Source organism: Penaeus vannamei, chromosome 10 (genome assembly GCF_042767895.1).
Source record: "Penaeus vannamei isolate JL-2024 chromosome 10, ASM4276789v1, whole genome shotgun sequence".
NCBI classification, from domain to species: Eukaryota; Metazoa; Arthropoda; class Malacostraca; order Decapoda; family Penaeidae; genus Penaeus; species Penaeus vannamei.
This window is the reverse complement of record NC_091558.1, coordinates 46,893,501-46,914,215: the sequence shown is the minus strand read 5'-3', so window position 1 is coordinate 46,914,215 and position 20,715 is coordinate 46,893,501. Positions and strand designations below refer to the sequence as shown.

Below are 20,715 nucleotides of genomic sequence, written 5' to 3'. Positions count from 1 at the left end.
TTCAAATGAATTCATGTTCTCGTATTAATGATTTATATTTGATAAATAACACAATAAATATTCACAGTATCCTCATATCCGCCATTGGCTTTGGGTTCATATGACAAGGTGCCGATATCATATTTGGGGAGGGAGAGAGGGAGGGAATAGGAGAGGGAAGGAGGGAGTGGGGGAAAGGGGGAAGGGAGAGAGAGAGAGAGGGAGAGGGAGGAGTAGGGAGGGAGGAGGAGAGAGAAGGAGGGAAGGTAGGGAGGGAGAGAGGGGGGAAGGTAGGGAGAGAGAGAGGGAGGGAGGGAAGGAAGGAGAGAGGGAGAGGGAGGGAGTGGGAGAAAGGGGGAAGGGAGGGAGGGAGGGAGAGGGAGGGAAGGAAGGAGAGAGGGAGAGGGAGGGAGTGGGAGGAATGGAGGGAGGGAAGGAGAGAGAGAGGGAGAGGGAGGAGTAGGGAGGGAGTAGGAGAGAGAAGGAGGGAGATGGAGGAGTAGGAGAGAGAAGGAGGGAGAAAGGGGGGAAGGTAGGGAGGGAGAGAGGGGAGTAGGTAGGGAGGAAGAGAGGGAGGGAGGGAAGGAAGGAGAGAGGGAGAGGGAGGGAGTGGGAGAAAGGGGGAAGGAGGGAGGGAGAGACAGAGGGGGAAGGAGGGAGGGAGGGAGAGAGAGAGGGGGAAGGAGGGAAGGAGAGAGAGAGGGGGAAGGAGGGAGGGGGGGAGAGAATGATAAGGATGGAGAGAGGGAGGGGGAGGGAGATAGACAAAGATAAATATGCAGACAGAGAGACAGAAACATTGAACAAAAACGCAAATACAGATAAACATAAGCAAACACAGACAGAAAGGGAGATGAGGGGGAGGAGAAAGAGCGGAATAGACGAGTAGAGAGAAGACATAGAAAGAGACCGAAAGAGATACACAAAGAGAGGTAAAAGGGGCGGAGAGAGAGAGTAACAGGCGAATAGACAATTAGGAAGAGAAATAGAAAGAGAGAGATGGGGAGCGAAAGAGTGAGATGAACCGACAAACCGACGAATAGGAATAGGAAGAAGAGGAGTAGAACAAACAGACAGAAAGAGAGGCGAGGGGCGGAGAACGAGAGAAACAGACGAAAAGGAAGAATAGGAGGGAGGAGGGAGATAGAAGAGGAGGAGGAGGATCCATAGGAGGATGGAGGAGCAATAGGGAAAGATGAGCCATAGGAGGAATAGAAGAATAGGACGAATAGGAAGAAGAGGAGGAGGAGAAGGAAGAAGAAGAAGAACAGCAACAACAACAAAAACAAAAACAACAACAACAACATCAACAACAACAACAGTCGAACATGAGGAATAGGAAGAAGAAGAAGAGAAGTAGGAGTAAACCACCAATACGAGGTTCCTGTGACACTTAACAACAACAACGACAACAACAAAACATCAACAAACGAACCGGAGGAATAGGAAGAGGAGGAGATAAAGCAGGAGGAGACAAAGAGATTATCCGATAGGAGATTCCTGCAGTCGACCACACGGCGGCGGGGGAGGAACACCGTTTGAAAGAGCAGACCGTAATAATTTAGATTTTTTTTGCTTTTAGGTGTCATTTGGTGCGAAAAGAGGAGGAGGAGAAGAAGAGAAGAATTGTGGTGTTTATAGGGGTCTTATGTGTAGGTGTGATTGCTTTATATTTTAGGTGGTATTGATGTTATTCTATTTTTTTGTTGTAAAGTTTGTTACTAAATTGTACTGTTATATTACTATATTTTTTTAATTTTTTTATATATTTTGTTTCTCTTTCAGGTAATTCATTTATAGGAAAACTAGTCGGTGTTTTCTTTATTATTAGTTTTGGGGAATATTTGATAGAGAAATGAAAGCAGAAGAAAGATAAGAGGCAGATAATACGTTAATGAAAGAGGAATAACAGATTCTATTAAAATAAACTTAGATAATAATGCAACATGGTAATATTAGTACAATTTGGAGTAATAAAAGCATTGTAGTATTAAGAATTAGGACAATATGTATTTTTTTGGTAATTTATAAGTTGTCAGGGTACTCATAGTATCATTCTAATTAAACTTTTAATTAAAAATTTGTGCGTTACGTTTGTAATTAATATAAAGTGTGGGTTGGTGATTATGGAGTTGAATGTTATACCTGTGTTTTTATATGTATAGCAGAGGTATATATTCAGAACTGAGCCGTACTAGGATGGACGGAAACTAATGGCCAGAAAAATTGCGTAAAACGATTTTTAAGAATGTATTATTTTCAAAGAGTATAAGTACGTACTGTACTGTACTGCCACGTTTCCCAGACGTCTAGGAAATCTCAAAAAATCAAAGCATATGCGACTGAATTCATTAATACCATGGCCTCTGATTATCGTCTTTTAATTTACCATTTCAGGCTTGTTATGTCGCATTAGTAGAGACAAGGTTCTTTGGCCTTTACTGGAGGCTATGGTGCCATACCATAAGTACGGCTGGTTTCCTGTGAAGGAGAATTTTAATTAAATCATTCAAGTCCTGTGTCGATGTTGGTAATTTTTGCCGTGTTTTATTTCGCAGTTTCCCACGTTTTCAAAGCTGTTGAAGGTTTATGCACCATTGATGATATCACCTAACGATAATTTTAAAGTTTGATGGTATTTTCAAGAAGATATAGGTTCATTTTGTCAAAGGCAATCACAAATCCCCTACAATCAAACTATGTTATTAATATATCCATATCTGTCGGTGCTTTGGCAACTACCAGACCCCGTGCCGCAACGATCACTTGACGTAGTAATTCTGTTGGATGGGAAATTTGAATATAGATAGAATACAACTAATGTAATTATAAGAAATATGAGTCTTATGAAAGTTCATTATGACATGAAGAAAAATGTTGAGATTGAAGAGCATTAGAATGCAAGGGCTGCGAGTGATGTGTTCTGCTTAAATCCCTATCAGAGTCTTATGTAATTAAGATTTTATTAGAATATTATCTTATTCTGGAGGTGTATTCAAAATGCATCAGTTACGTCTATTGCGCTGTGAAGTTTTCAGTGTCATTTATGCCTTAACTATGTTGTTTGTTAAATACTTTTTAAATGCGTGTTAAGGGGTATATCAGAGGATGGATTTATGAAGGTTTTACCACAGTTTTAATCCATTATTTATATGCTATAAAAAGTTTTTAAAAGTTTGATCAACAAATAAAAAGTTGTATGAAGTGATTCCCTTTGTAAGCAGACATGCAAGCCATAAAAAATGCTAACTGACTTGATATATTTTATTGCTAAATATTTAATCTGGAATTAGGAATCTTTCTAAGTGAACACATCTTTTACAGGTTGACATCATGATGGAAGGATGGTACCTTTCTTTTGATAAAAAATTTGTGTGTTAACAGTTTGTAATTAAGTGTGGGTTGGTAATTATGAAGTTGAATATTATGCCTGGTTTTATATGTATAACAGAGGTATATATTCAGAACTGAACTATACTAGGATGGACAGAAAATATGATGGAATCAGGAATCTTTCTAAGTAAACACATCTTTTACAGGTTGACATCATGATGGAAGGATGGTACCTGCTCCTTGGCACAGCAGCCTTACTAACGGGGACGCTAGCCGAGGACTCAAAATGGGGAGGCCTTTACCCTCGGGAGTCGGGCAGCAGAGAGGTAAAATCACTGGATGGCCTCTGGAACTTCCGCCTGGCACCTCTCCATGACCCGTTGCAAGGGTTTCGAGAGGAATGGTTTCTAAGACCTCTCAGTAAGGTGAGCTCATGCTTATCCACGTAATTAGTGGGATGATTAGTGATTTATTTTCGAATTGTTTGCTCAAGCATGTAGATAGTAGATAAGCAGCTTAGCTGAAAGATCTTCCCAAGGCCTTATGTGACTGTGTACTGTAAGTGCCCAGAATAGGACTGGCCTCTGTGATTTGTTGACTAGGAGAAGTTAGTAACTATATCTGAATATTTTGGCAAGACAGCTTGAACTAGTTCCATATTTAAAAGTAGGTTGTCAAGGAGACTTACAATCTCCATCTTGCCTGAATGTACAGTCTAAAGTTTAACTATCTTTTTCTGTTTGCCAGTTAATGAATTAAACCTATTGAAACATCAGCACACTCAACTGGGAACTGCCTTTGGTTGGGTTGTCGTAACTGGTTAGAAGCTTCAAGTTTTGAAGCACAATCACATTTCATGGAAACGTAATCTTGTTACATTGATATGGAGTAGAGTACGTTAATGGCAATCATTAATATGAAATATTTAAATAGAATACTGCAGTATATATTACAGTATATATTACACTAACACTTGTTACATTTTTACTTGATAATTTTATATAAGATTATTTATTTTCAAAGGCTCATTAAAATTGGTGTGAACTGTAGTTAAGCATATTCCACATTTTCATTCCGCCATCTACATATATCGGTAATAAGAAAATGACTGAAATACGCTCAGATTGTAACTAAACACCATGAAACAGGAAATGGAGGAATGGCAACTTTTGTCATGGGTAACAAGGCTGCTGTCTGTGCTTGATTGTTGTGAATGTGGATTGTCTCTCGCATTTAGTTGATTTTTCACCAAAATTAGGGGAGATAGTCGTTTCTTTGACTGTATGTAGGGGAGATTTGTTGGTCTGTGCTACAGCATGCCTCTAGGTCACCGCATATACTCTCCTGAGTGTTTAAGCAAATATTCCTCAGTTGGGTTGACTGATTTTTATGGCAGTGAGTGTCATTTCGACTCTTTTATTATTATTTTTATTTTTTTTTTTTTTTAATATTATTATTATTAGTTTAATTTCTTTTAGTGCTTATTTTTTATATCTTTGAATGCATTAATTCTGTATGATTCCTCTGTAAATTATTCAGATCAATTGTGCTTTCTAGCTCATCTTTGTTATTCTAGAAATCTGGAAGAACAATATGCAAAGAATAAAGGCACCATACATTTAACACTCACATTATAGGAATGCAATATGAGCAGTAATTATATAAGAAAAAGAATTCCATTTTTTTTTCTCTCTCTCTCTCTCTCTCTCTCTCTCTCTCTCTCTCTCTCTCTCTCTCTCTCTCTCTCTCTCTCTCTCTCTCTCTCTCTCTCTCTCTCTCTCTCTCTCTCTCTCTCTCTTTTCTTTTTTCTTTTTTTTTCCTTTTTTTTCTTTTTTCTTTTTTCTTTTTTTTTTGCCAGGCACCTATTATACTGTAATCATGCACAAAGAAAAATGAATATAAGTTATAATTGATATGAAACTGAATCTTTTGTCTTGAAGCATTAACTCCATTATGTAGAGGAGTGCCTGCTCTACCTTGAATTCACATTTTTAATTCATATTTACGTTAATGACGAGGATATTCACCTCTTTGCTCTTCAGTGCAATGGTTACTTTAATTACCTGGTAGGAATTACCCCCAAAATTAGGAACTGCCTTGGAGGTAATATCCTCAGAATCACTGAAATCTATTCAGGAATTGACTCCTGTCCAGCCCTACGCTCTGGTTTTCCTGTATTTTCCCTATGACCCTCCCAATGTTGCCTTTTCAGTCAGTCCAATGTATCCTCTTGGTACTTGCAATGGTTCCCCACTTGTCTTTTCCAGTGGTCCCTCCGTGGAACTCCTTCATATATGTTAGGTGATGGCATAGGGCGCAGAAACCCTGACGATGATTGGTTGGATAACATATTATCCCTTTCGAACTTTCCAAGGGTCAGCAGAAGTTTTTGAAGAAGAGCAAAAACTTACTGATTTTCATTTCATCTCTAATTTTTATGAGTATATTAGGGCATGTGGGTTTCTACTAAATGTATAATGTTTTTTATCTCTTAATTATTTTTGTTTATGTGAAAGACACTTTTATGATTATTTTAGGAATGTTTTTGGGTAAGTTTAAATGAGAATAAAGCTGAGAGACAGGATTAGAACATTGTATTCATCAGACGAGCTTGTGATAAAAATCTGCTTTACTATCATTCATATTTTTCCTTTTTTCGCCATTATTAATGACAAAGGACAGTAATTTTTTTTTAATCTGTTACAGTTAAAAGAGATTCAAGGAAATATATGTTGTATGTTGTGATTTTAGTATTGTTTTTTCACCATTTTAGACTGGGTCAGTGATATCGATGGCAGTCCCAAGTAGCTACAATGACGTAACGCAAGACAAAGCTCTCCGAGACCACATTGGATGGGCTTGGTGAGTTGTAGATTATTTTTGTATCATGTTAATTAAACTGAAATAATGTTTTTAGATCTTTAATGTTGCTTATGAGAAATATGATTTATTTGTGATGCATTTTGTTAAAGATATTTTTTGGATAAATTGTTTTGTAATGATTTAACCTGTCAATGCTGGGAACATGCATAATTTACTTAAGTTTTACTTTATTTTTTCTCATACTTGACTCTGTAAGCACTTAGATACAAGGAATTAATTATTGGGCTTACCTAAACTCACCAATTTAATCCATTCCTTGAATTGCTATAAAAATTATTTTATTTCTTTTTACTCTTTTCTTTTTTACTTTTGTATTATTATTGTTATTATTATTATTTTTATTATTATTATTATTATTATTATTATCATTATTATTATTATTATATATTTTCTGTTATTATGATAATAACAATAATAAAACCTCAATGATATTTATAGTGGACAGGCCATATATTGACTCCTCGCATCAGTGGCTCAATACATGCAATGCTGTAAAAGTGCGTGATTGTCTTCCATTAGGTACGATCGCACTTTTTATGTGCCCGTGAGATGGCAAACTGACAAACAGAGGGTTGTTCTTCGTCTTGGGTCTGCCCATTATAATTCAATCATTGTGAGTATTTCGTAAAGTATTTTGAATGTTTGTTTTTGTTTGTTTCTTTTCGATTATGAAGGAAAATTAGCAGAATGTATTGAGGGGTACATTCGTTTACTAAATGCAAATGTAGGCACACACATGCATATGGTCTCCCTCTCACACACATACACACACGCATACATACATATGCATGCATGCACGGACAATCCCCACACACACACACATACACACAAAGGATTCATGCACACACACACACATACACACAAAGAATTCATGCACACACACATGCACATGCACACGCACACGTATATGTAAATGGGTATGATACAGCTCCCACCTCCCAGACATATGCACATACAAATGCACACAAACACACACACACATATTTATACACTTATAGATACACACTTATGTAGAAGAATTTGATTTTCAATTCCTGTTTCATGTATTGTAAAATTAAATGTCATTGTTTTGTTTTGTTTTTTCCACTTGAATATTGATTATCAAATTTACAGTATTATTCTAATTGTATTGAAAATATCACTCAGAGAAAATGACACTCCATTTTTCAGTACATCAATGGTGTAGCTGTGACGTCCCATGAAGGAGGACATCTCCCCATAATGGCCGAGATATCAAGTGGTCTTAGATTTGGGAAAGAAAACCTTGTCACTGTGGCCATCAACAACACTTTGACGCCCAGCACGATACCTCAGGGAAAGATTGTCTACCATAATGACCCTACGAAGCAAGTTCTATAAGTTTTGGGCTGCCTTTAGTATTGCAAATGAAAAAGTGACCTGCATGCTTCAAACTAGGCTTAGAGCTGTATATGGTCTACTAGAGCAGGGATCAATGGTCCACTTTTCTGTCTCTGATCAATGTTCTTGTATGGTTTGCAGAGAATTTTTTCATTTTTGCAATTAAGCTGTCAATTTACCAATAAGTTGCTATAAATGATTGTCAGACTCTAAACATTTCCATCCATTAGAGAAGTATGAAACAGAGTGTAGAAATACATCATTTCAATAGCTTTTACAAGGCTGAAAAATATTCAATTATTTGATTGGTAAAGCTTTCCAGGTTTAACAAAATTTTAGCTCATTTTTATAAAACTTTTAGTCAGGACTGTTAAAGTGTATATAATGTATCCCAGTCAGGGGTATACCTACCCCTGGGTGTAAATCTCAGCTCTCAAAAAAAAAGGAAAGAAAAGAAAAGCAAAGATACTCTGGTCACCTATAGCATTTATATTTCATATATTTTGTTTGGTTAGCTTTGGTATGCAAGAAAAGACAGGAATAATTCTTAGAGAAAAGAATTTCTGTGATATAATAGATAATGATGAAAAGAACTCTTTGTATGCATATTTTATGTAAATATAATTTATGTTAGATTCATTATATGAATATAATGTTTTTTACCTTTTTCTATTTTTTTAACAGGTATCCTCCCGGTTACTTTGAGCAGACATTAGACTTTGACTTTTTCAACTATGCAGGTCTTCATAGGCCAGTTTACCTTTACACAACACCACAAACATACATTGATGATATAGTGGTTAACACTGACATTGATGGGTCTGCAGGTTTGTAATGGTTAACACATTGCTAAGTCTTTCTTTGAAAAAAAAGAAATGGCTACTGTTTTGGAAATTATTTTGCTATTTATTTCCTCCTTTTCTTGTTATAATGAACAAATATCTAAATGATAATAACAAGAAGTGTTGTTTCCAAGAGCTAACCAATAACTTTGTCGTTCAGGTATCATTAATTACAAGATATTTGCGGCCACCTCTGGGATCGGCCCCCAGACTGAAGACAACGTGGGCTGTTCAGTCAAGCTCCTGGATAACGAGGGGGATCATATCACTAGTGCTGTGGGTTGTGTCGGCACTATTAAGATCAGCAATGCCAGTCTTTGGTGGCCATATCTCATGCATAGCAACCCTGGCTATATGTATACGTTGATGGTAAATATAGTTTGACATTACTGTGCATGTATATAGTACTCTCTCTTGATCTAGGTATCTGTATACTATATTTATATATGTATGTGTATGATTACACATTTGTATGTAATTATATTCTTGTATATGTTTCATATGTATATATACAGTATATAAGCAGACTAATAAACTGCCACTATAAAACACTGCTGGATAAGTTCTTAAGAACTGAAATCACTATTCTTCCATTACTTCAGGCAGCAGTGTCAGATGAGCATGGTGTGCTGGACCTTTATCCTCAGAAAGTTGGCATTCGCACTCTTGGATGGAACTCCACTACGCTGACCATCAACAATCGGCCTCTTTATTTGCGTGGCTGTGGGCGGCATGAAGATGCTGATGTAAGTGGATTATAGATGAGGGATGAGGATGAATGGTTGATCTGGTTGTTTGAGTGGAAGCTACGTATCCTCTGATATTTCAGAAATATAATTTTTTCTTGTTTATGATAAAATTACATGATGATGAATTAACCTCATGATTTGGATCCCTTGTATTCTAAAGATCCGGGGCAAAGGTGTTGACTACCCACTGATCGTGAAGGACTTCAGCCTCCTCAAGTGGCTGGGTGCAAACAGCTTCCGTACGTCTCACTACCCCTATGCGGAGGAGATCATGGACATGGCAGACCAGGAGGGGATCATGATTGTGGATGAGAGTCCTGCAATCGGTCTCAAGTATGTTCTTCAAATATTCTGGGATTTTGTTTTTCTCTTTATGGTTTGAGTTCATTAATTGGCTTCGGTTCAGAAATTAGATTTTCCTTTTTGATAAGCTTTGGAAGTAAGGCAAAGTGTAAATTCTTTGGAGATTTGATAAAAGAATGGCTTCATTTTCTTTTTTCACCAGTGGTTTTGGCGAGGAGTTAATGAAGCGCCACATAGCAGTCATGCAGGAATTTGTCCGCCGTGACAAAAATCGCCCGAGTGTCATCATGTGGAGTGTTGGGAATGAGCCAAAGTCTTACGAGCCTGCTGCAAAAGAGTATTTCAGGTAGGAAGAATTTTGTTAAAGTTTGTTATATGAAGGTATATATGTAAAGTATGATCATGCAGTCAAAAGATTTGGAAGTTGTTTTAATTGCTTTGGAATGTACTTCGAGTAGTAAGAAAATATATTCTAGAAAAGGCAGTATGGCTTAAGTTTCAAGTTAACTAGCTTTATCTAATGCATTTAGAGGAGTGCATAGTATAGTACGTTCAGTCTTAGAAAGAGAAACACAGGCAACTTACCCCAAGCTCTGGAGTATTTCAATTTGCCATTTCTTTATTTACTTTTAAAAAATAATAATCAGCTGACATTTACTACCAATGTCTGCATAGCTCCGGCATTTTTAAAACTCAAAATATATAATTTTTAATGCTTTGGACCACTTTCATACCTTTCTCAAAAGTGACTTGGCAGATTGCTAGTACTGCAGTCTAGATTGGGTTTCTAGTTTTTCCTTTTCTGAGACTGGATGGAGCATAGTGGCTGTGTACCCAGAGTGGAAGGTGGCCAGAGATCACTGGGAAACAGGGCTTAGGCCAGGTAGTGATATCGCAGCTTTGATAAGCATGTGCTGCCTGCTTCCATAAAAAAGGTATTCTGAATTCAATGCTGATAGAGGTTTCCCATGCAATGCAGGGCCATGTGCTGGTTCCTGGAAACAGTCAGTCAGTGTATGGTTATATATGTCTTCTGTTGGCAGTGGGTTAAGTTTCACGAATGTTTATTGGCAAATAATCCATCTGTGTAACATTTAGGAGAGCAACTCAAGTTTTATTCAAAAATTATATTTTGATGTTCAGACTACTTTTAAACCAAACAAAGTAGATTTTCCATTAATATTTCAGTGATCAACTGGTAGAAGATTAATTTAATTGGTATACATTGAAGTGTTAACCTCAAAATTTTATTTTGAATTGTTAAAAATCTTAGTGATCAGTACTTTAAGATAATGGGCAATTGTCAAAAAAGGGAATCCTTTAAACCCTAACTTAAACTCACTTAATTTGGCTTTTTCATTCAACTTTAAAACTTCCGAATGAAATAAGATTTACACACTTCTTTCCAGTGCTGTGGTTAATGCTACTAAAGAAGCTGACCCAACACGCTCTGTCACGTGTGTCCTGAGCGTTGACAAACACACAGACTTAGCTGTATGTAAAGACTTGATAACGTTGATGCATTTCCTAACTGATTTTAGAGGACCTGCATGTATGATATTACTTGTGATGTATAGTCAACTGATTATTGCTGTGTATCTGTGTCTGGAAGGACATCAGGTTTATGATTTGTGTGTGTTGCATTAGGTGAAATAAGAAATCCCAAAGACAGGTCTTAATGAGGTGAAAAGTAAAGCATTCCTGGTTGGCATTCTTCCAGTCCAAAATCAGAGTTCCGCTCACACAAAAAATATTATTTGCAATACATGATTTTATAAGGTTTTACCTTTTATATACAAGACACAGTAGTAGATGCTATTTGTGGTGCAAATCAGTCTAGACCAATAACATACAAAACACAGAACAGTAGTAGATGCTATTTGTGGTGCAGATCAGTCTAGACCAATAACATCTGTGCTCAGTCAAGGTGCACTTACCGACTTTACTGTACATTCAGTATGACATTAATCAACTGTCTGCCACACTGAATAGTACTGGTGTCACTATCATTTTTTTCCAATAACATTTTATAATACAAGTGATGTAAATACCCTTTCCCTTTACTGCAATCCTATAAACAGAAAGTAATGCAGGGAGAAAAAAGACACTGTATATACTTTATTTTTCATCGTGTGACTATGTTACTTTGTCTGGTGTAAATGATTATCTTGATGAATTATGTGTAGGACCAACCATATTTTGACTAGCAGTTACTGATCCCTTTCAAGTAAGACTGATAAACCAGGTATAGTTACTCGGGCTAAAAATGGAGTGATACTTTTTGATATATATAGTTAAGCATGAGTCACCTTTAGCAAAACAAGAAATGCATTTCTGTAGAAGGGAATAAGCGGTCAGATTGAAGATAATTCTCATGCAAGCGTCATCCAGTTTACATGTTGTTATGATATGTCTTCCAAAAATTATATAGTCTGATTTTGTTTATTCTGCAGCAATGTTGTGAATGCCACCAAAGCAGTTGATGCTACCCGTCCAGTTACTTGTGTTCTCAATTATCCAAAAGACGAAGAACATGCTGTATGTTCACTTACATGTATTTCTTCACTCAGCTAGCAGCATTTCTCACTCATTTAGCAGCATAGAAGTGGTGCATGTGCATGATGCATGTATGTGTAGCATACTTTGCTGAAACTGATAATACTAATATGATCTAGATTTAGTTATGTCTTATGTGTATAGTAACTCTACTTGTTTCTAAATTATTTGGTCAGTGTGATATACATTTCATTTTTATTAATGGTAGATATGTTGTTGTTTTTTTGTTATGATTTCCTCCAGAGACCTTTCAGAATTTAAAATTTGTTTTATTTTTTGCAAGTTTTAGACCTATTTTCTTTTGACGGGAAAATTCATTGTGCTTTAGCCAGGATTCCACGAGCTTTGAGCCCAGCCTCATATGACTCAGGCATGGTCCCTAAGCTACCTGTGGCTGCCTAGCATCCCTTTTTGGTTCACCTACTCCCCATGGTTAGGTGTAGCTAGTCTGGCTTCAAAACATTTATACTGCTTTCATAGCTGTAGCACCATATAACAAATTTCCAAGGCGGTTGCTGACGATTAGGAGGAATTGAGCAAAGAAGTCTTTAGGTCTGGTTCCTTGAATTCTGTAGAGAGTCAGTCCACTTAAGTCTGGTCAAAAGGTGAAAATATCTGGTTTCAGCCTGGCTCCAGAATCGGGCAAAGCTATTGGAATTTTGGCTTTATCTGATTCAGGTGCCACCACTCAAGCTAGAAGTCAGACCTTAAATTTGTTTGCCCAGATCTCAGTATCTTTTTTTCACAGGTAGTAAATCATCTGGGATCGTCTCAAAATTTTTCCAATATTGCTATGCTGTTATAACATCAGTAAAGAACACCTTAGAACCAGCCTAGGTACCAAGGGGAGTGTAATTGTGTTGTAACCTAAACGCAACCCAGAACAGCGAGGGGTTACTCAGGGTCTGGGGCTAAGACCATCTTAGATATTCCTGGGTCCTTCTTTTTCTTTGTCTGCTTCTTGTATTCCATCTCTCTTTTGAATTTTGGTGCTGCTTCTTTATATGACTGTGTTTATTACAGTTTGATTGGATATAATTAATTTGAAATATTTGAAATTTATAGTAAATTGAATGCTTTTTTAGATTGTTGGGATTGTAATCCATGTCATTAGTTTTTAGATTTGTTTGTTGCTTGATATGAATTACCTCTATACTGCCAACAAAATGTAAATCTATATATCCTAGAGGTGTGTGATAGATATGCATTGTCTGTTTGTGGAGAAAATGTCAGTTGGTAGATTGTGTGATGCATTATATTGCTTGCATGTTTCTCTACATGTGATTGTACTTGTAAGATTTTATTTGAAAATATGCAAGACAACTTTTTGAAACAAACCTGTTACACAAAAGTGTGTTGAAATGAAGAAATAAAGAATACATATATCTTTATGTGCATGATTCACAGCTTCATGTATTGCCTTTTCCAGGGAAGCAGCCTAGATGTGATTTTGGTGAATCGCTACTTCTCCTGGTACAGTGACACAGGGCACCTAGAGCTGATTTATAATCAGACTGTTAATGAGTTCATGGAGTGGCATCTCCTCCACAACAAGCCTGTTATGATCTCGGAGTATGGAGCTGGGTCCATTGCTGGTTTCCATATGGTAACTATTGAACCCTTAAACACTGGACTTTGTGATACTCATCTCTTTCCATGTCTGTGGACATTTTTTAATGTTTAAGAAAAAAAAATTATAGTTATGATTAAATTTAAAATACTAAGATAAAGGTGATGGTAAGTGCAGAGTTTTCATGGCAGCAAGTAGAGCCTAGTATAACAGAGTTAGGAAGGGGACTGTGTAGTGGGGAGTGAATCAAGCCAGGTCTCTCGCAACTGTATGTTGACAGACATGCTCTGGTGGTGCAGGATTAAGATCTGTTGAAAATTGTATTGAACAGGCTATAGAGTGATTGCAATTGGGACTAATATTGCAAGTTTTATTATAATAATTATGGCTTCAGTTTTACTTTAACGATATCAGCTTCAAGAATTTGAAATTAAGCTGTATAATATAAGTTGTAGTTTTATCTTTTAACAACAACAAAAAAAGATAACACTAATGATAATGGAAAAGTTGAAGGTTTATTTGTATAAAAGAAACCTATGTTTTCTTGTTCTGCCTTCACCAGTTTTCACCTTTTTTTTTATATTTAAGGACCCTTCATTCACATGGACTGAAGAATACCAAGCAGATTTGATGGTGGAGAATTTCAAAGCCTTTGATACACTCAGAAGCAAAGGTTACTTTTTTGGCGAGATGATATGGAACTTTGCTGACTTTTCCACACCGATGGGTAAGAGTTTTTTTTGTATATGGATAAGGTGATTTAGATATTTCTCAAATTTTACAATGCTAATTTCACAGAGGGGTAGTTTTATGGTCAATTGGGTGTTCCTGAATTTCTAACTAAACCTCAGAATAAGGGCATTGAATATTGCATAGCACTTATTACCAAATCTTTACATATGTACCACAACAAATGAGAGACAGAAAAAGAGGAAGAAATGGATGTTCTTAGTGGATAATTTTTACATCAAAGGTCAAACAGTACTATAGAATGGTGTAGTAGTGAAATGGTAAAGAAGGGGTTAGTTAATGATGTAATGTGCTACATGTCAAAAGCTGTACAGGAGCTTAGGATAGTATAGCATTGAAAGGGGTAGAGAAGGTGAGTAAATGGGTTACGGTAAGGATTAACATGGGTGATTAAATCATTGTTATCAAAAGAAAAAGTGGGATTCTGTAGTGGGAAAGTCCTGTCCACACTGTAAGGGGCAACTGTAAAGGTGAAGTCACAGGTGATAAAACAAGAAACTACTTGTTTACGGTGTAGTTTGTCGCCCATGACATCATCTCTGTTCATGCCCACTCCCTGTGCCTGACCATCTTGCCCACCTGTGTGGATAGTCCTTAAGATAAGGATTAGCAAAAGGGGAGGGGGAATCAAGGGCAATTAGATCAAAGAGCAGTTTCAGGAGAAATGTCAGGAGGGGGGATATGAAGAAGTAGAAGGGATAACAAGGAAGGAAGAGGGGGCTTATGTAGATGAAGCAGGGGAGATGGGGTGTATTAGGAGGGAGGGGGAGGAATGGGTAGAGGAAACCTGAATAGAAGGAGGATGGATGTCGGTAGTCACTTTTGAGTGTAGAGGGAATAGATTTTGGAAGATGAATGATTGACAGGTGCATTACTTTAGGTCATTAGATAGGTTTGTATGACCTCAAGATGACTTGGCCTCACATAAGATGAGGCTAAGTTAAAAGGTGAGGACCTTTCCCTCAAGAATTGAACTTGTAGGTAGTGCAGCCCCTTTGAAAAAAATATATATATAGATATATGGGAGCCATAATTGGCATATTTGTGTGATTACACATGGCAGTTTGAACGATCGTGGCCAGGATGGGCACATATAGCAGGCTGTAGAGTGACAGTGCCTAGCAGGGTGGCAAAAATGGCAACACTTCTAGCATTAAGGGGGAAGGGATCAATATGGTCAGACAGGGCAGGATTCTCCACCAATATAAACTTCATGGGGTGTTCATGTTGGAAGGTAATCTTTGCAATATTGGTGTAGGACTTTAAGCAGCCAATATTAGACTACCTCATCAGATCCCATTTACAATCAGATGCTTAATTATTACAGAGTACAACCGTCCTGGTGCCTGCATGAAGGGTCTGTTCACAAGAGCTCGGCAACCCAAGATGGCCGGTCATCTGATGCGCATGCGGTACTGGTCTCTGGCACAGAACATTCACAATGTCACCATACCCAAAGGGGTTCGCAGTCCGTTGCATATCATAACGTGATCTGGTGGAGTTTCTACAGGTTGTGTAAAACATTCCTTATCATAAGTGGCACTGGAGTGTTTTGTAATCACATTGATTAATGGTTTATATATAGAGAGAAGTTGAATGTTTGTTGTGGAAGTATAAATAAAGTGTGTAGTAATGAATAGAAGCACAGTTTGTTTATATGATTACTATTTACCATAAAAGCTGATCTTATGGAAAGAAATGATTCTTGAGATTATATAATGGAGATAATATGCTGATAGCACACTAGTATTTTCTTAACAAAGATGTTTGAAATAAGTTTTAAGTGAAACTGATGTGATAAGTGAATGAAGTTGTAATTTGAAATTGTATAAGTAATTGTAAAATAAAAAGATAAATTATATATGAAATGTATCTGCTTTTAATAACCATACTAAAAAGAGGAGAAGAAGAAGAATGGTTAATGCTTTAAGTGAATAATTATGCTGGATGCCAAAGGTCATATAGCACCATGGTAAACTATTACGATGAGAGAGGTTTAAAGAAATTCTTTATTTGAACAAAATGTCTTAGATCACAACAGTTATTTGGTATTATAAGATAGTATGGTAGTGAAAGGGGTAGAAAGATGGGGAGTAAATGGGGTAGGATGGGGATTGGTATGAGGGGGAAGGGTTAAGGACAGAGGGTGATCAGATCAAATGGAGGGTATTTGTGTGTCTGAGGAGGGAGAACAAGTTGGCAATTGGAAAATGAGGGTTCCATGAGGGTCTGACAGGTGAGGTGGGGGGGGGGGGTCTGAAGAAGATAGGACAAGTAAGGAAAAGCAAGGGTACAGGCTTCAGTAAAGCAGGGACAGGTTAGTAGGATATGTGGGACTGAAAAAGGAATACTGCATAATGAGCATGAACATAGGTTGCAGAGTGACATGAAGTATGAATGCGTGATGCAGATGTGACTTATGTAACCGGGTAAGAGCAGTTTCTCCGGGTTTGTTCTGGTGATATGGAGCTGGAGAAGGAGAGATGGAAGCAATTTATTGGTGGCCAGACCTAACCAGAAAAATTTCCAACAGTTATAGAGGAGTTTTGAAGTGGGAGTACTGTGTGAAAAGTTGGTGGGTTGTGGACAAGGCATTGGAGTGCCAAGTGTTCACTGGCAGGGATACGACATGGCTGGATACCCAGCAAAACTTGACTTATTCCTCACCCCCCCAATCCCTTGCCCATTGTTGTCATGGGGGGAGGCTTAGGAGACGGAGACTGAGACCCAATGCAGGGATCTCCCCTGCCTAGGGCCTCAGCCCTCGACTCAACTAATTTTGCATGGCCTTTTTCCCTCCAGCTTTCTGTTTCCATCCCTTCTCCAACCCCTTCTACTATCTATTTCCTAAGGTGTAAGAGCCCTGCTGAAAGGATGAAAGGCTGACCCTGTGCCAGTCCTGAACGGCCTGCAGGAACCATCGGCATGGTATTCCCCTGATGTCTAGCCCTTACCCCCTTAAGGGGCACTGAGGGGGCGGACTGTTTATTTCCCCTACATAATCAAGGCTTCCCATGGCCAGTAATGAAGTATCCTCCTGACACCCATCCTCCTCATACTCCCTCTACACCATTTCCTCCTACTCCCTCCCAACACAACCCACCCCCCTCAACTCCAACTATAGTAAATTCTCCCTCCTTCCATCCCCTCTATCATTTCCACTCCCTCCTGGATACACACGTGAAACACTTATGTAATTCCCTTACCTAGACCCACCATAGCCCATTCACAGGACTTCTTTAACCATCTTTAACCCTACAAGATCACTTAAGATAGTTGACGCATAGCAACTATCACCCTTCACCCCTCCTCTAATATACTTTCTTATAATGCTATATGACCCTTCACCCCTCCTTTAATATACTTTCCTATAGTGCTATATGACCTTAGATGTCTAGCACATTTATTTTTGTTAAACCATTAACCATTATTAACCATGGATTTATTTCTGTTGTGTAGACATAAAAACTTGGCCTTGTATCTTGTGGAATATAGGGTTAATAGTGTATTGATTGTATGAATGCGTCAGTAAAGATGATGAGAATGAGATGAAAGATATGTATATTAAAACAAAACTGGAATGTTTTACTATGTTCTTTATTAGAAAGTAAGAAATGTTACGATTACCAAAAAACGGTGATCTATTTTCATGAAGCATCCACAAATGCTCGTAACAAACAGAAAAATCGAATGAATATTTAATCATTCATTTATTAATACTTAGTAGCTATTTTGTGTGTTATACAATAATGCAGATATCTATATTATTCCTGATAACGCGCTTTCATCAGCAGCATTTTCACTGGGACTTTCGCCATCCATGTTAATATATATGATTTCTTGAAACATCAATCTATTTCGTCTTTGTGCGCACATTTTATGCTATAGTGAGAATGTGTATATAAGGGGCAGGGATGGGGGTTCATGCGCAAGATAACTAATGATAACTAGCTAATTACTAGCTGGCTAACTAATGATAACTAGCTAATTACTAGCTGGCTAACTAATGATAACTAGCTAATTACTAGCTGGCTAACTAATGATCACTAGCTAATTACTAGCTGGCTAACTAATAACTAGCTAATTACTAGCTGGCTAACTAATGATAACTAGCTAAGTACTAGCTGGCTAACTAATGATAACTAGCTAATTACTAGCTGGCTAACTAATGATAACTAGCTAATTACTAGCTGGCTAACTAATGATAACTAGCTAATTACTAGCTGGCTAACTAATGATAACTAGCTAATTACTAGCTGGCTAACTAATGATAACTAGCTAATTACTAGCTGGCTAACTATTGATAACTAGCTAATTACTAGCTGGCTAACTAATGATAACTAGCTAATTACTAGCTGGCTAACTAATGATAACTAGCTAATTACTAGCTGGCTAACTAATGATAACTAGCTAATTACTAGCTGGCTAACTAATGATAACTAGCTAATTACTAGCTGGCTAACTAATGATAACTAGCTAAGTACTAGCTGGCTAACTAATAACTAGCTGGCTAACTAATGATAACTAGCTAAGTACTAGCTGGCTAACTAATAACTAGCTGGCTAACTAATGATAACTAGCTAATTACTAGCTGGCTAACTAATGATAACTAGCTAATTACTAGCTGGCTAACTAATGATAACTAGCTAATTACTAGCTGGCTAACTAATGATAACTAGCTAATTACTAGCTGGCTAACTAATGATAACTAGCTAATTACTAGCTGGCTAACTAATGATAACTAGCTAATTACTAGCTGGCTAACTAATGATAACTAGCTAATTACTAGCTGGCTAACTAATGATAACTAGCTAATTACTAGCTGGCTAACTAATGATAACTAGCTAATTACTAGCTGGCTAACTAATGATAACTAGCTAATTACTAGCTGGCTAACTAATAACTAGCTGGCTAACTAATGATAACTAGCTAATTACTAGCTGGCTAACTAATGATAACTAGCTAATTACTAGCTGGCTAACTAATGATAACTAGCTAATTACTAGCTGGCTAACTAATGATAACTAGCTAATTACTAGCTGGCTAACTAATGATAACTAGCTAATTACTAGCTGGCTAACTAAGTATAACTAGCTAATTACTAGCTGGCTAACTAATAACTAGCTAATTACTAGCTGGCTAACTAGCGACCTAACTAGTTGACGCCATTAGCAGCTCGTGAGGTGCTTAACCTGAGATCGATCTTGTGTATAACGGGGAGGGACCGTAAAAGACTCGTAAAAGATGAGAAAGAAAGACACAGTTCATAATTTAATAAAAAATAGTTGCTAAGGATTTTACTGTCTTCGTTCTTGAATTTTTCGACATGGCATTTCTCTTGTTGCTGATCCTCTTCAGGAAAATTAAAGAAAAAGAAATGGGTACTCAATTATATCTGGAATTCCAGGGTATCAGGACGAGAGAGTTAAAGTTAATAATTTGTTTAATTTGAAGTTGATAATTTCTGAAATCTCAGTTTTATTATGAAAGAAAATGACTGTCTGTCGCGAATTCGTGCTTCCCTTTGATAATACTCTTTCCATTCATCTTTATGGATGGAAAAAAACACACTCTTTCTTCTTAATACAATGGTTTAAAACCCACACTGCACAAACTAGATTTATTTAAATAAATGAGACAACAGTTTCGTAATTTGGAAAAGTTTAATTTGTGCATTGTGGCTTTTTTTCTACGATTCATCTTTATATACACGCTAATATGGTATTGTTCACGTCACACATGGTCACCTCTTCATAGCACCATGTTACACGGTTCCTTTAATTAATGTGAAAACCATTCTTTCTGCTCGTTTAAATAAATCCTTTGATATATCTCTATGGGAATGTATATCTCTATGGGAATATATATCTTTAGGAATATATATGATATATGGATATATGGGAAGATATATCTCTTTGGGAATGTATATCTCTATGGGAATATATATCTCTATGGGAATATATATCTCTATGGGAATATATATCTCTATGGGAATATATATCTCTATGGGAATATATATCTCTATGGATATCCGCATGGCAAGAAAAGTAGAGAGGAATATAAAGAGTGAAAATACGAACACATGATAATGGTTACGAAGATTATAACAATAAAAAAGTAATTATGATTAACAGTGATGATAAGAATGATAACGACGGTAATAATAGTAATAATGACCATAATAATAACAAAAAAAATAGATATAACAAGAGCAATGGCAAAGACAAAATTATATCGCCGCGTCAGTACTACCAACACTAAGATAAAACAAAGATAGCGTTAAAATAACGCTATGGGATTATACACCTAACAAACAGACAGACAACTGCCCTTAATTTACATACAACTACTAAGCCAACTGCCCAGTGTTGCCAATCTAGCGCCTTTCACG

General features: G+C 37.1%; 2 protein-coding genes across 8 annotated transcripts in view; one reads left to right on the top strand and one right to left on the bottom strand.

Moving 5' to 3' along the window:
* The first annotated feature begins 1,397 nt into the window (after positions 1–1,397).
* Positions 1,398–16,192, top strand: LOC113809531 (beta-glucuronidase). 3 transcript variants are annotated; one of them, XM_070126784.1, is made up of 14 exons: positions 1,398–1,532; positions 3,519–3,737; positions 6,086–6,174; positions 6,715–6,808; positions 7,366–7,541; positions 8,239–8,381; positions 8,557–8,765; positions 8,999–9,142; positions 9,306–9,478; positions 9,651–9,794; positions 11,902–11,986; positions 13,434–13,610; positions 14,163–14,301; positions 15,652–16,192. In XM_070126784.1, the coding sequence occupies exons 2-14, from the start codon at positions 3,528–3,530 to the stop codon at positions 15,813–15,815; spliced, it is 1,947 nt and encodes a 648-aa protein (XP_069982885.1). In that variant the 5' UTR covers positions 1,398–1,532; positions 3,519–3,527; the 3' UTR covers positions 15,816–16,192. The 3 variants fall into 3 exon arrangements, with proteins under 3 accessions (XP_069982885.1, XP_069982883.1, XP_069982884.1); XM_070126782.1 differs by lacking the exon at positions 11,902–11,986 and adding an exon at positions 10,858–10,942; XM_070126783.1 differs by lacking the exon at positions 11,902–11,986 and adding an exon at positions 10,858–10,942 and having other exon boundaries at positions 1,497–1,631.
* A 1,711-nt stretch (positions 16,193–17,903) lies between these two features.
* The window catches only part of LOC113809377 (urea transporter 1), a 38,973-nt gene continuing 36,161 nt past the window's right edge, over positions 17,904–20,715 (bottom strand). For 4 of the 5 annotated variants that reach the window (XM_070126786.1, XM_070126785.1, XM_070126788.1 and 1 more), the window contains one exon: positions 17,904–20,715. This exon is cut by the window's right edge and continues 244 nt beyond it. The gene's annotated coding sequence lies outside the window, so the exon portion shown is untranslated. The other variant, XR_011398804.1, reaches the window with a different exon arrangement.

What these genes read in the sequence shown, in the direction of transcription:
- LOC113809531 (XM_070126784.1), top strand. Translation starts at nt 3,528, where the DNA reads ATGATGGAAGGATGGTACCTGCTCCTTGGCACAGCAGCCTTACTAACG. An exon ending in TTCTAAGACCTCTCAGTAAG is followed by an intron (nt 3,738 to 6,085) that starts GTGAGCTCATGC and finishes TCACCATTTTAG; the next exon opens with ACTGGGTCAGTGATATCGAT. An exon ending in CCCATTATAATTCAATCATT is followed by an intron (nt 6,809 to 7,365) that starts GTGAGTATTTCG and finishes TCCATTTTTCAG; the next exon opens with TACATCAATGGTGTAGCTGT.